This window comes from Ursus americanus, chromosome 17 (assembly GCF_024610735.1).
Source record: "Ursus americanus isolate L20-20 chromosome 17, mUrsAme1.1.p, whole genome shotgun sequence".
NCBI lineage: Eukaryota > Metazoa > Chordata > Mammalia > Carnivora > Ursidae > Ursus > Ursus americanus.
In genome coordinates, this window is record NC_142143.1 from 37510734 (window position 1) to 37526730 (window position 15997).

The window sequence follows — 15997 nt, forward strand, 5'->3', positions numbered from 1 at the left end:
GTATTTTTAAGCAGAAGGAATGTCCTTGAATAAGTGAATAAATTTGCTGTTAAAATTATTTTAAAATAGGGGCGCCTGGGTGGCACAGCGGTTAAGCGTCTGCCTTCGGCTCAGGGCGTGATCCCGCGTTATGGGATCGAGCCCCACATCAGGCTCTTCTGCTGTGAGCCTGCTTCTTCCTCTCCCACTCCCCCTGCTTGTGTTCCCTCTCTCGCTGGCTGTCTCTATCTCTGTCAAATAAATAAAAAATCTTAAAAAAAATATTATTTTAAAATAGTATAGGAAGTTCTTAGGAAATATTAAATTAGGAAATACGCATTGTATTTATTAACTTCCTATTCTGTAGTTACTACTGACAAGAGACTGAAGGATCCAGAAACAATACTGGATGAGGTCCCTGCTTTTGGGAACCTTAAAATCTAATTAAGTAGGTAACTGAAAGAAAGGAGCAATGTAGTGGTAAGTAATCAAGAACTAGAATGAGTTAAATATTAAGAATTTGAGGATTTATAATCTGATTTTTACATTTGAAATAATCAGACAAGGTTTCATTCAATAAATGTATATACTCCTACTATGTGGAAGACTTGGATACTTGGAGTTGGAAGCATAGAGAAGAAGTAGGGAGAAGGAGGTTCCAGTTGAAGCAGCATTGACCAAATAAATCTATAGTAGTACCTACCTGTGAGGATTAACTGGAATAATCTAAGTAAAGTATTAGAAAAATGGTTGGTGCATAGTAAGTGTACAGTAAAAGTTAGTTATTATTGTCATTACCACGTTTAAATGTATGTCTGAGTGTTCTTTGATGGGAGTTATGATAATACAGTACTTACTAAGTGCTGTATGTGTTACTGTTCTAAGAGCTTTTCTGCATTCATTATTTCCTTTAATCCTTACAGTTCTATGCAGCATAGCTGTTGGGTTTGCAGATGAGCAGAAAAAGCATAGAGTGGTTGAGTATATTCCCCAGATATCTTGGAAGTTGAGGAATAACTATCATGGGATCATTAGATTGCATCATTGGATGTAGCTGAAGAAAGCCTGCAAACACTGGATTGTTTAAATCTGATAATAGTTGAAAACTAAATATAGGTAATTTGGATTGTTCATTTTCTTTGATTATTCATATCATTGATTTTTAGGACTATAATCAATAATGTGTGAACTGTTGAGCTGAAGAGTATGGTGTTTATTTTTCTGACCTTAGCACAATGCTTAAGAGCCATCATTGATACATTTAAGATAGAAAATGTTTTGCATATTTATCTTTTTCTGATAGTTCCTTCTGAAAATAGTCTCTTTACTTATACTAGTGCCTAGTTTGTTTTCATAGCATTGTTTGTGTGACTCATGTTGAGGAATTTGTGTGTTATAAATACTCTGGCCTATTACTCCCAACTGTTAAGCATTAGAACAAGTCTAATTAGGTTGAGACCTGGATTGTAGATAATAGAAGAAAGTGTATAATATAAAGTTGTGTAAAGAATTTCCACCTAAAACTGGTATGACCCTGGATTAACTAAGTTTAATAACTTAAAAAAATTCCACAGGGGAGTCAGATATTGATGGAGAATGATACTAACTAACATGATTAATATATTCAAGTATAATTGCACAATTAATATCCTGCTGGTAAGGACTTGCTTCTGAATTACCTGTTTCAGCAATTGAGGGATATGGAAGACCTTTCACATTCATTACAGAAATAGTGAGACAACTTGCTGAAAATATTGATAAATAAGTTTTCATAATAGATTTGGACTCATAGCCCTAATGAGTTTTAATTAGTAACACCTGATATCACAGATTGGTGCCATTTTGAAGTCTAGGTTCTTCATTCTGAGCTAGACCCTCTGCACTTGTCTGAAAGTCCTTTATGTATTTTTATTTCACTCACTTTTATGTTTCCTACTAAAGGTATCTTAAACTTTTAACCCACTTCATACCCATTACCTTATCCTAAACTTCTACTCATGACTGTCAACAGAAGAGCACAGTTAACTTCTCAAAGAAGAAACTGGAGAGCTCTCAGTCAGAACTCTCTCAGCATTTTTTTTTTTTTTGCTTGTATTGTCTAAGTTATCTGCATTTAGATCCATATTGAGAGCCTTCCCTGCAGTTTTAGAAGAGAATTAGCCTTTGATCTGTACCTTGGTCTTTCTTTTCCTCTTGCATATCCCACAAATATTTCAAATGCTCAACACCAAACTCTTCATCATTTCCCTTTTTGAATTTTCTGTGTACATGAATGACACCATGAGCTAGATAGCTAGAAGTCATATTGTTACTGCTACTTCATTGTTTTTGGCCCTCCCAATCCAGTCAGGTTCTACTTCTGTTTGCCATGTCTATCCATTGTCCGCATCTACTTTCATTTCCTTAGTTCTAATTTATTGCTAACCTATTTAGCAGTAACCCTATTATGTGGCACTGCTCATGTCCCCATTTTACAAGGTCACACAGCTAATAAATGTTGCCAGTTTTTTCCAAGTAATTATACATTACTTCATGTATTGAAATAATCTACTAGGGGAATACGTTGACAGGGAATGGTCAAAAGAGTTTTACAAATGAATGGTAATTGAACTGCTAGATATTACTAGATACTATTAACTTAACAATGATAAAAGTAATATGATTTGAGTACTAATATAGATAGATCAGTGGAACATAATAGAAAGCTAAAGATATACCCATATATAAAAATGTATAATAAAGGTAGCATTTTGTATCCAAGGTGAGGAGATGGGTTTCTCAGAGCCCCTGAGTATGAAACTTGAAGGGGGTTGCTAAACTCCAGGAGCCATTACTCACTCATTCAACCCACTACCAGTTTTGCAGTTCTAGATTATTCCAGGTATATGGCTAGAACAATTGCTTATTATAAAAAAAAAGAAACACAATTTGTTTTTAGCCTGTTGCTACCTGTCTAAATATGAGATGAGTTAAAACATTAATAATGAGATAGTAAAAATTAGAAAGTGTATGTGTTTATTAGATCTCAAAATGGGAAAACATTTTCTTAACATAAAACCACAAACTTCAACCACAAAACTTCAAAAGGAAAACTTAAACAGAATTAAAAGGTGAGCTAGGAAAAAATTGGCTATATGATAGACAGAAGTTACCATCTTATTGTATTAAGAGCTTGAGAAATACTAGGGAAATGAAGAAACTAATATAAAAATTGAGAGAGGACATAGTGAAGAAAGGAAAGATACATAAAGAAATATATAAAGTCAGTAAAGATCATACAAGTTCATTCTGCTAACTAGGATTCAGTCAAACCATTATTTACCTAATATGTTTGGAGAGAGTTAAAAAAAATAGTAAGGATGAGGTATCCTTCTTGGTAGAAGATTTGTCAGCATGCTTAAAGAGCCATGAAAATTAGAGATGTATACTAGAATTTATATGAAAGACTATTTAGCTTGTATGACCCACAACCAGATATGATTAAACAAATCATGATGTATTCATAATGTGATATCATACCATGCAGCTACTAAAATTTTTGTTGAAAACAAAGAGATGATACAAGTAGGTCTCAACAGGATGCCTATAATTTCCTGAATTTAAGAAAAACGTTCTAGTAGAAGGAAGGATTTGTACCAAAGTGATAACAGTTATCTATTTTTTAAAAAGATTTATTTATTTATTTATTTGAGAGAGAGAGAGAGTGAGTGAGTGGGGGGGGGGTGCGGGAGAGGAAGGGAGAGAAGCAGACTCCGCACTGAGTACAGAACCCAACCCAGGGCTCGATCTCAGGACCCTGAGATCATGACCTGAGCTCTGAAATCAAGAGTTTGATGCTTTTCCAACTGAGCCACCCAGGTGCTCCTCTTTTTTTTATTTGAAAAGTGTTTTGGTAATGTACATTAATTTTGTAATTAGGAAAATGTCATTTCTGTTTAAATAAAAGTACCCAACTACAGTTTTAAAATTATTTTTAAAATATTATTATTACTAATATTAGTTGAAATGGCTGAAAATGAGAGTGCTACCTGTCTAATCATGAATATTGCTATTTGGAGAATTTAACACTTGCTTAGACCTGAGGATCCCAGCACAAGATTGTGTGGTTGGGTCTGACCATGGCTGAGTTGTATCACATGGTATTGGTGTAGATCTTAATGGTGAGAAAGGTGCTTTAAAACTGTGTAAGAATGAAATTCTGATTTTATTTCCTGTTTTTAAGGGTTATATTTTGAGATTCTTTACAAATAAGATTTCTTTTTTATTGAAAATGCTAACTTTTATTGTAAATTCAGTTTTTAAATCCATGAAATCAGAGTGCTTCTGTTAGATGTCACAAAGTTGTTAGAAAGCATAACTAATTCAGTTATTGAATTATTGTTTAATAATTAGTTTTGGACATTTCCTATATTTTAATTTACTCCATTTAGTTCCCATACTTTCTGGCTTAGGGCTGTGTGTAGTAGTAGTAGTAGTAATAGTAGTACTAACAGTATTAGTAGTTTTTAATCATTGTGATACAGATATGCATGGCTTTTTCAGCCACCTGATGAGAGGAAAAGAGGGGTCATTTGTTCATTTTGTTCAGTTCTTTCCATGTAGAGATACTAATTTGGTCTTATTTCAGTTTTCTTTTGTTATGTTGGAAAGTTCCTTTTGTTTAACCATTCAAAATAAACCTCTTGGCTTAGGAACAGGGGAAGGAAGGTAAGGAAAAGCTAGGCAGAGGTTGAGTGATGACGGACTGGTGTATGCTAGATAAAAGATAATGGAGGATGTAAAAAGGGTATTACCAGAGAGGGAGGCAGATAAAGCATAAGCAGTACTGATAGGATTGGCATGGTCTTACTGAAGAAAATCTCAGCTTTCCTAATGCCTTTCATGGATATAGTAACTTTCATTTTGGGAGGCACAGCCACTTATCCACATTCATGGTTTGTAATTGTGTGATCCTAAACAGAAACTTTTTTCATTCTCTTGGAGCTATATAGCTTTTCTTTCTTTTCCCTAAAAGCTTTGCTAGGATTGCTTACTTGATTATCTTTTAAATGCAGAGGACAATCAGAATGGTTTTAGAGCCACATCTGTATGATTTATTATGCATAGATACAGTTAAATTTACTTGGCTGTTTGAAATTTGCATTTCATTTGAGTTCTTTGTAATTTTTGTCCTTGTTCTAATTCATATGAAGAAAATGTTGCCCTGTTTCCTAGTGCTAGAGCTTTATAGAGAAGTATTTATACATTGCAAAAATTTATTGAAACACCAGAGCACTTAAGGAATTTGTGTGGATTCTTTAAGATTAGATATGCATTTAGATAGAAGAGAATATTAAAATTTGGGGGATTCTGAAAATTAAACGAAGTAGCATTTTTTAATGGATTTTATGAACTATTCAATATTGTGTGGAGATGAATGAATTGTTTCATTCTTTGTAAGATTCATCGCTTATGAAAGAGAACAGATGTGAAAAAAGAAAGGAATGTGAAGCAGTATCTAGCTGAACTCCTCCAAGAACTAGATAGTATATCATACAATTTATTCTGTCAAAATATCGAAGTCTCAAAACTTGGCTTAAGCATTTATATTTAACAAAAATTAATTTTAACAATTTCTAATGTGTTTTCTAAAATAATTTTTATTTTGTTATATTAGTCACCATACAGTACATCCCCAGTTTTTGATGTAATGTTCCATAATTCATTATTTGCGTATAACACCCAGTGCACCATGCAATATGTGCCCTCCTTAATGTGCTTTAATCAAAAAGTTTTTAAATTGTATTTTGTTTTATATGCATAGTTTTAAATAAATAATAGTTGTGAATGGTGATTATCTGTTATGCTTAGGTATAGCCCTACTGTCCAAGAATTCTTAACTAACGTAAGTAAAAAGTTCTATGGAGTATGCTGTTTTCCATATATTAGAAGCATTTAAAAATACCTTAATAAAATTGTGTTTAAAGTTGGCAAATGTGGGCGCCTGGGTGGCTCAGTTGGTTAAGCATCTGACTCTTGATTTCAGCTCAGGTCATGATCTCAGAGTCTTGAAATCAAGCTCCTGTGGGGCTCTGTGCTCAGCGGGGAAGTCTGCTCCTCCCTCTCTCTCTGTCCCATCCCCCACTCTCCCTCCTGCTAGCTCTCACATGTGCACTCCCTCTCTCGTATAAATACATCTTTTTTAAAAAACATAAAGTTGGCAAATGGTATGCTGATTGCTTTTTCTGAACTCCTGAATTTTATGGAATTCTGCTTTATAAAATTGATAAGGAAAAGCTATCATGAAATGGATCCTTTTTAGTTATTTCATTCTACGAGCTTACTACATTTTTTTGATACGTTAAAAACCTTGACTTAAGAGTACATGCTGCCTTCACCATTAGGTTTGGCTTTCTCTCTGCTGTTGTACTGTAGCAGCAGCTGTAATGGCCCTTACCAGCCCTTGAGGCCTCCTGTACCTGGCCCCAGCCCCCCAGCCCCACTGCCAATGTCCATTCAGTTTGCTAGTACCCTTTGGGTCACAGGAAGCAGATGAGGAGTTTGATGTCACTGGGTGACATACTTCAACAAGCCAGATATTGATGCCTGGAAATTGTGTAAAGGGATGAACATGCTTGTTAGCTATGATATGGTTCCCAAACCCAAAATCAATGATGCTGCTTTGCTGGCATGCAGGTGGTTAAATGATCTTGCTAGTGCAGTTTGCATCCTAGAGGTTGTTAAGGACAAAGCAGGACCTCATAAGGAAACCTACCCCTAAGTCATTCAGGAACTTAAATCAACTTTAAATGAACTGAGAAGCTCCACTCCAGAGGAATTGGGCCTTGACAGCATATAAACTCCATGGAGGGGCTTCTCAAGGATTTATGCATTATGCTACTTTAGTGTAAACAACCACCTGGAAATACTGATGATAATGTTTTACCTTATTTTGACAAGTTTTCCTTTATTGAATACCAAACAATGTAATGGTAAATTGGACTTTAATAAAAGGGAAATGAGTTTGAACTGAAAACAAACAAACAAACAAAAAACCCAAAAAAACCTTTGAGGTATAGTAATAAAAATTTTAGTAGTAGTGGGAAACTACAGCCTTAAGATTTCTAAGTCAAGTTTATTTGCCTATTTCACATATATAACACTCTATGGTTAGTCTTTCAAAACTAGTATGTCTCTCATTTGTTCAAGAAATTAAGTGATGATTGGCTGGTTACCTTGTGTTTGGGACTTTAACCCCCAACTTCTCCTTAGTCTCAGTGTCCTTTGTAACCTGGTTCAGACTAGTCTTGTCTTTTCAGCAGTATTTAGTTCAGCAAACATTGACTATGTATTATATATGCCATGTTTTGTTATAAGTATGATATACTGTGGGAATGCTGCTATTATGATGGTGCAGTCTGTTGCCTCAAGCAAAGTCTTAGAGCTATAAAAACGTGCAGTGGCTTTCAAACTTTGTTTTGGACTGATAAAAGTATGCTTTATTAATGACTCAAATACCATGAATAGTTTTGCTGTTAGTGACATTTTCTGAAATGTCAAGCAAATTTTTTCATAAGATTACTAACAAAATATCATTTACAGGGTATAGTTGTCTTCCTGGAAAGATCTCTCTATATTTTTAAATGCTGCAACCCCCCCCCCAAAGCCACTGTTTTTTAGAGGTAAAATATGTTTAGGCTCAGATAATTATAAATAGATTTTTCACCTGCATGACTGTTCAGTATTACATTCTTCGGTTGAACGGGATGTGGGTCAGTTCTTTCTTAGAGGGACTAATTTTTCAATTTGCAAGGTATTCATTCCATGCTTCTGATCCATAAAAGTAGCATCCTTTAGTCATCAATATGACCAAAAATGCCTTCACAAAATTCCATGCCTTGTAGGGAGTGGTATTGACTGAGAATCACTGGGCTAGAGCTTTGTGGCCAAAGGACAGACTTGCTCTGGAGTGGTAGAGAAGACACTAGAGAAATTAAAACACAAATAGCTTTCAGTTGAGACAGCTGTAGGGGAAAAGGCTTTTTCAGGGAGCCAGCAAGATTTCACTCTGCAGTTGAGAGCAAAACATTAATCTATAGGAATTCAGAGGATACAGTGGAATGATTTGGAAGGGAGAGGAGAGGGATACAGGATTGAATCAGGTTATAGAATTGAATCAGGTTATAGAATGTACAGAGTAAAATGGAAATGAGAGCCTATATAGTGATGGATGAGACCTGGGGAAGCATAGTCTGCTGTTAGTGACTGAAGTAGATGTGGAAATGAGACCTGATAGAATTCCTTCAGAAAGTCCCTTTAAAATTAAAAAGTAAAAAATAAAAATACACATACATAGAACTACAGGGTAGATGAATGCTTATTCTTCCTCTCCTGCTCCCCCTGCTTGTGTTCCCTCTCTCACTGGCTGTCTCTCTCTGTGAAATAAATAAATAAAATCTTTAAAAAAAATATGAGTTCTTATAATTTTCTAGTCAAACATATGCCTTACAGATAACCATAAAGAAAAAAAATGATCAGTGTAAAGATAATGTGTATTTTTCTTTCTGTCATTCATTCATATCTTTTTTTCACTCTACGTAAAATTACAAACATTTCCCATTTCTTGGGAAACAGTTTGTGAATAATACTCCATTTTGTTCTCTAGAAGCAGAAGTGTTACGCTACTTAGAATAAAATATTTATCTAGTTTTAGTTATTTAGTAAATGATCAGTTAAATTTTATTGCTTTTTTAAAAACCTTATTATGGGACTTTTAATCATATAACAAAAGTAAGGAAAATGGTATAATGAATTCCCCCATGTACCCATCCTTGAGCTTCAGAAGTTATCAACTTCTGGGTAGTTTTATCTATACTACCACACACACTACCCATTTCATTTCTTGTGTTATTTTGAAGCAAATCTCAGACAGCATATTATTTCAGTGTATGTCATCAATATCTTAGGTATTTCAGTATATATCTAAAGACAAGAAATCTTTTTTTTTAACAAAAGAAAACTATCACTACACCTAAAAGAGTTAAAAATGGATCATTAATCTCATGAAAGTCCTGAGGCTTTTACCGTATATGCATTGTTCAAACTGTCTCTTGAATGATAATTTTAAAAATAGTTTCCTTTAATAAGAATGCAGAGGAGGTCCATATGTTTGGGATTGGTTCACGTGTCCTTTGAGTTTCAAATTTATGGGTCTCCTCTCTCTCTCTCCTCTCCTTCTTGCAGTTTTTTAGTTGTAGAAACTGGTTGTCTTTTAAGCCTTAGTAGAGGCTTGTTTCTGTATGACAGAGAGCTGGAAATGGTTTTTGTATTTTTAAAGGATTGTTAAAAGGGGGGGGGCAACAGATTTTATGTAGCCCAGAAGACTAAAATATTTCCTCCTTGTTTTTTCAGTTTTCTGACTCCTGCTTAGAGTTTCCTACAATTTGGATTTTCATGATTGCGTAGCCATGGTGGTTATCTAATATGTTTTTATGTCCTCTCTATTTTTTGTAATTAGTAGTTGGATCTAGAAGCTTAATCAGATTTAGGTTCAGTCTTTTTTTTTTTTTTTTTTACCATGCCATTTGTTTAGTACCCCCATTACTATATTTTTATAAGTCATACTTATTCATTTGTCATTTATATACAATAATATGCTACTGTTTTAAGGATACACTTTGATGAATTTTGACAAATGTACACGTCTGGGTAAACCATCATGGGAATCAGGTTATAGAACATTTCCATCATGCCTTTTGCCCCTTTCTAGTCAGCTCTGTCTTCTCACACCCAACTCCTGGCAACCGCTCATCTGCTTTCTGTCACTATGATTTTGCTTTCTCTCGAATTTTATATAAATACAGTCATACAGTATATAGTCTTTGTTTTCTGGTGTCTTTCACTTCGCGTAATGCTTTTGAGATTTCATTCATTTTGTTACTGAGTTAGTATTCCACTACATGACTGTACTACTGTTTATCTGTTTTATTTGTTGGTAGACTTCTGAACTATTGGGTATTATCAAAAAAGTTTTTGGTTTTTCTTTGGTACAAGTTTTGAGTGAACATGTTTTCATTTCTTTTGGTAATAACTAGGAGTAGAATTGCTGGATCATATGGTAAGTGTATAGTTTATAAGAAACTGCCAAAACTGTTTTCTTTTTTTTTTTTTTTTAAAGATTTTATTTATGTATTCGACAGAGATAGAGACAGCCAGCAAGAGAGGGAACACAAGCAGGGGGAGTGGGAGAGGAAGAAGCAGGCTCATAGCGGAGGAGCCTGATGTGGGGCTTGATCCCATAACGCCGGGATCACGCCCTGAGCCGAAGGCAGACGCTTAACCGCTGTGCCACCCAGGCGCCCCCCAAAACTGTTTTCTAGTTTGAGTTTTTACCAGCAATATAGCAGATATTCAGTTGTTTGAAATCCTCATTAACACTTGATATTATCAGTCTTTAATTTTAATCATTCTGGTAGGTGTGTAGCGATAGCCTGTTAAGGTTTTATTTCACATTTCCCTAATAACTAATTATATTGAGCCACTTTTCATGTGTTTATTTGCAGTACCTGTATTTTCTTTGGTGTGGTGTCCAATTTTTGCTCATTTTTAATGATGCACTGAAATTTATCCTGGTATGTGGAATAAATCTAATTTCATCTTTTTAAATATGGCTATCCAGTTATCCCCAAATCACGTATTAAAAAGTTTCTCTTTTCTCACTGGTGTGTGTTTCCACTTTTATTGTGAACTCAGTTTTGTCTGTGTATCTGGGTCTATTTCTGAATTTCCGATTCTGTTCCTGGGAATTGCATTTTTTGATACCAACTAATAGGACTTAAAAAATATCCTGATTTCCTTTTTACTTGGTTACTTTGTCAGAGTAGCAATAATCTGAATAATTTTTTAGAACATATTATAGCATCTTAATGTTAGTAATTTGTTATTAGGAATGAAAATCATACCTTTGTTTTGTTCAGAAGTTTTATTTGCCAAAATATTAGTGCTCCAAAATGCAGTTTTGGGAATAGCAAAGAGCTTGGTGACAATCAGTGATACTTACTCTCATTTCTGTTTAAAAAATGTCATTTCATAAAATTTGACTTTTTGATTTCAATTTTAAATAATTGTTACTCCAGTTCTAATGCAGTTCTTTCTCTCTAATCTATGTAAAAGGAGAGAGTAATTTTGACATGATTACGTTTATCTAAACATGAAACATGAGAGCTGAGAAGAGAGAGAGGGCATTGAGTTCCACGTTCAGCATCTATTTTCACCTCATCTTTTTCTCTCTCAGGTAAAAAGCTTATGATTAGTAGAAAGAAACTTTAAAACATGTTTGGGTTCTTTTTGGTTCTCTTTTGCTGGTACTTATTTAAAAATTACTGTTGGGCTGCTTGGCTGGCTCAGTCTAGAGCATGTGACTCTTGATCTCAGGGTTGTGAGAATTATTAATCTTTGCAAGAAATAGAAGTGGAAAATGTCTTAACCCACCTTCGTCCAGTAACTCAGTTCTTTTTTGCTTTCATTCTTTCTTCTTACTATTTCTACCAAAGTTTCCTCCAGGTGTATTTATCCCAGTTACATAAGATAGTTTAAAGAATTTGTAGGATGCTTGTTGCTAAAAGAATTGTACTGGTTGCTAGAAGAACTTTGGAGGGAAGTTGTGATTCATCAAGTAATCCCTATTCTAAAAGCTGCCTGGAATGTAAGATGCACACATTCTCCATAGAGGTAGTATGTATGATGAATAGGTTCCCAGGTCACTGGGTAACAGTGTTACCATGGAAAAGAATATTCCATTTTAACTTGGGGTGCTACAGTCCATCTCCCTTATTTGTCTCATCTTGGTTGCTCCTTCATTCATTTATCAAGCATTTACTGAATTTTTTTTTCTTCTTCTTTTTAATGTGCTGGTAAGGGAGTCTACATTTATTGAGGTAGTGGAAGGAAAGGAGGTTAGTGTTGAGGGACTGGAATCTCAGAAAATGAAAACAAAGATAAATAAAATAATATTCCTGCACTCAGGGAGTTCATGGCTATCTGCTTCAACTTTTACTTTCTATCTACACTACTTTAGGATTTAAGAGTTCTAGCATTGTGCTACTGACATTCGATCCTATGGTCAGGGATTTTTGCAGTCCAGGTACTGGAGCATGAGATGATTCCTTTCATGGAGTAGAAGGCTAGAGATGAGACCACTCTATTTTTTCCAGATCTTACACAGCCCCCACTGTGCATTAAACGATTGACCTGTTATCTCAGTAATGTGTATTGAAGAATTCCTTTACTTTATTCTCTTTTCTATTCTAGGACCTCAATTACAGTTTTTATTATTGTGGTTTTATACATTTTAATGTTAGAGTGAATGTGTCATAACTTTTTTAAAAAGTAGGTTTTCAGGATGGCTTATGTATTCATTTACCTAGATGATCACCCATACTTTCAAATAAATTCCCTTAAGATTTTGATGGGAATTTTTTATTCAGTTTATAAATTGACTTATAGATTATTGACATCTTCACAATATTAGTTTTTTCTCCATTTAAGGATAGGTTTTAATTTATGTTTCTCAGTAAAGTTGTGTAGTTTTTTCCATAAAGTTTTTTGGTTTATTTTTATAGTTACTGTTAAAATTATATGATCTAACTGGTTGTTGATGTTACTTTGGGAAGCAATTTTTGCATACTTCTATAAAAACCATTGTAATGAACTGTAATAATTCTAAAATATTTTTATGTTATCTCAACAAAATTGTATCATCTGAAGTGATGGAATTTTGCCTTCTTTCTATTGCTGAAATCTTTTATTTTTCTTACCTGGTTTTATCAGCACCTCCAGAGTGATGTTAACAATTGTGTTGATAGTGGAATGTATATCAATGTCTTAAGTCTGATTTTGCTTTTAAATTTTGTTGATATTTTGCCATTAAACATGATACCATCTATTGGTCTGAGAAAGGTTTTTAAAAAGTCGTAAGAGAGATTCTTTTTCTAATCAGAACTAGTTTCCTAAACTTCGGTACCCTTTGCTAGATTTCTTTTATTGATTCTGTTTTCTACCTAGGATATTTTTCATAGGATCAAATTGTCTACTTTGTTGTCTACTCTCTACTTTTGGTCCCTGTTTATTTCCACTCTGAACTGCTGTATATAAGTTCTGTTCCCAAAACCAGTTTTTTTTTTTTTTTTTTTTTTTAAGATTTTATTTCTTCATTTGAGTGAGAGAGACAGAGCACAAGCAGGGGGAAAGGCAAAGGGAGAGAGAGAAACAGACTTCCTGCTGAGCCAGGAGCCCAACATGGGGCTCCATCCCAGGACCTAGAGATGATAACCTGAGCCGAAGGCAGACGCTTAACCATCTAAGCCACCCAGCCCCCCCAACCCCCGCCAAATCAGTTTTGATCATGTTTTACTTATATTCCAGGGAATTGTAGCACCATAACCTCTTTCAGTGTTATGTAGTGAAAAGTCCACACTTCTCAGGCTATTTATGTTCTTTGTGATCACAGCATTTGCCTTTCTAATCTTTACCTCTGTCAAGAACTGTAAAGGGTTTGAGATTTCACCCTACTTGCAAGCTAACCATGTTAGGCTGCTGTCTGTCAATTCATGGATTATGGCAGAACACACTTAGTCTCTTGGGTCGGAGTCAGGTAGCCTCAGTGTCATCATTTTTCTTGTACCGGTTACTCAAGTCCCAGTTCTTACTGGGTGACCTGACAAGGGCCAGATGACACCTGTATATACTGTCAGTTCCATTACAGGGAGGGTAGGAGCATTCTCTGGAATCTCACCCCTCTCATTCTTTCCCCTCACTTCCTTTCCATATCATCCTAATTTTTAAGACTCCATTTCAGAGAGGTGCTTTCTTCCATATCCCCCATTGTGGACCTTGTGTCTTTGAATGTGCTGCTCATCTCCTGTGTCCCTCCTGTTCCAGATACTCCAGTGTCCCTTCTTAGTTTGCACAGTGGCCTTTTTTTCTCTTTTTATAATTTGTGAGTCCTGTTTCTTTGGTTATGCCTTCTTGTTTACAGACTGCCTGCGGAAACATTATTTTTTGTCTCTCACAGAATCTTTTAGGGTGATATTGGTTAGGAATGTGCTCAGTTGCAGGGGTGCCTGGGTGTTTCCGTCAGTTAAGCGTCTGCCTTCGGCTCAAGTCATGATCCCAGGTCCTTGGGATCGACTCTCACTTAGGGCTCCCTGCTCAGCGGGGAGCCTGCTTCTCTCTCTCCATCAGCCACTCTCTCATTCTCTCTCTCAAATAAATAAAATCTTAAAAAAAAAAAGGAATGTGTTCATTTGCAAGTAACAGATAATCCATTCCACAATGAGTGTAATGAACAGAATTTTGTTTCTGTTGATGACATTTTTCCCATGGGGAATCTGGAGGTAGATAGTGCAGGTGTTGATTCAGCTTTTTAGTAACAACCTTTCCATATGCTCTTCCCACCATCTGAAATTCTCTTTTTTCTATATCTGCAGTTCTAAATTTTACCCATCCTTTAAATTATAAACTCTTCTGCAGAGTTTTTATAGAAGACTTACTCCGCAGGTGAAAATACTCTTCTGGTGTATACTCATAGGTAGTACTAAGCTGGAAAATGGCCTTTATCATTGAGTTATCTGCATCTATATCTATATCTCTGTATATCATCTTAACTTCCCGCTAGACTGTAAATTCCATGTCTTGGGTATATCATTTGTTACCCTCTGAAAAGTGCCTTGTTTAAGGTAGACACCATTCGTTTACTTGTTGAATGAATGTAAAAGAATGAGTAAACCTTGTGTTTAAGCAAGCTTTGTCACTGCTATTTAGAGTCTAGAAGAAAAGATAGAAGTTGTCAGGGGGGTGAATGTGGAGGTTGGGGTTTAACACCTTTATCATATAAATTAGTTTCAGAATGCACCAGATACTTTAATGCTATCCAAGTGTATCTTCACATACAATCTGTTAGTATTATGTGGAAATAAAACGGAAATTATTTTTTCCTCTAGTGTTTAGATGAATATGAAGATGACGAAGCAGGGCAGAAAGAGCGGAAACGTGAAGATGCAATTACACAACAGAACACCATGCAGAATGAAGCTGTCAGCTTATTAGATCCAGGCGGTTCCTACCTGCTACAAGTGAGTATTTATTTAAATTTAATTTTAAAAAATTATCTTAGTGGCGCCTAGGTGGCTCAGTTGTTAAGCGTCTGCCTTTGGCTCGGTGTGATCCCGGGGTCCTGGGATCGAGCCCTGCATCAGACTCCCTACCCTGTGGGGAGCCTGCTTCTTCCTCTCCCATTCCCCCTGCTTGTGTTCCCTCTCTTGCTGGCTGTCTCTCTCTCTATGAAATAAATAAAATAAAAAATCTAAAAAAAAAAATTAAAAATTTATTTTCTTAGCAGTTACTATTGATTGATTGTGAACTCTGCGATCAAGAGTTACGTGCTATACTGACTAAGCCAGCCAGGCGCCCCTAAAAATTTATTTTTTAATTTTTTAATTTTACAAATGAATATTTAAAAATACCAGGATGTCAGTTATTTTAACAATAGTTTTTAAGTAGCTTTTAATAATTTTTCCATTCTCCTTTTGGTTACATCAACTCCATTTAATATTTTCAGTGGATTCAACCATTGACTTTCCTTTTATCAAAATACTTCTTGACTTATAAACAGTATGTATGGTTCGTAGTTCTTGATCAGTGAATATTTGCTGTCTGATGGATTAACCAAGTTTAAGCAGTACCTATTGTAAAAATAGCTAGGAAAAATAATTACCTCTTTGCTCTTAATAAAGCTAGAATTAGTAAGTTTAAGTGAGGGGACAGTTCTGGTCTAGGCTGATATTTGTGTTAGAATTACATAGCAAATAAAGAATTGAATAGCAAGTTTATACAAAGTCAAATATTTAAATGTAGTATGTATGTAGTATTGTGAATTGCCAGAAACATCTGTACTTCTGTATAATTATACAAGCAAAATTAAGCTCAATTTCAAATTAGCTGTTATTTGGGGGTTTTGTGGCAAAGAAAATTGGGAGTTGAT

At 35.1% G+C, this 15997-nt stretch overlaps 1 protein-coding gene and 1 pseudogene across 3 annotated transcripts in view; both read left to right on the plus strand.

The window, feature by feature from the left end:
• Window positions 1–9549, plus strand: part of LOC148108662 (cytochrome c oxidase subunit 5A, mitochondrial pseudogene) — a 71152-nt pseudogene extending 61603 nt beyond the window's left edge.
• Window positions 1–15997, plus strand: part of PAWR (pro-apoptotic WT1 regulator) — a 123155-nt gene that overhangs the window by 62552 nt on the left and 44606 nt on the right. For 2 of the 3 annotated variants that reach the window (XM_045780109.2, XM_087868915.1), the window contains exons 2-3: window positions 10521–10589; window positions 14958–15089. In XM_045780109.2, coding sequence (XP_045636065.1) covers window positions 10521–10589; window positions 14958–15089 — 201 coding nt within the window. The remainder of the gene's footprint in view (window positions 1–10520; window positions 10590–14957; window positions 15090–15997) is intronic. The other variant, XM_045780110.2, reaches the window with a different exon arrangement.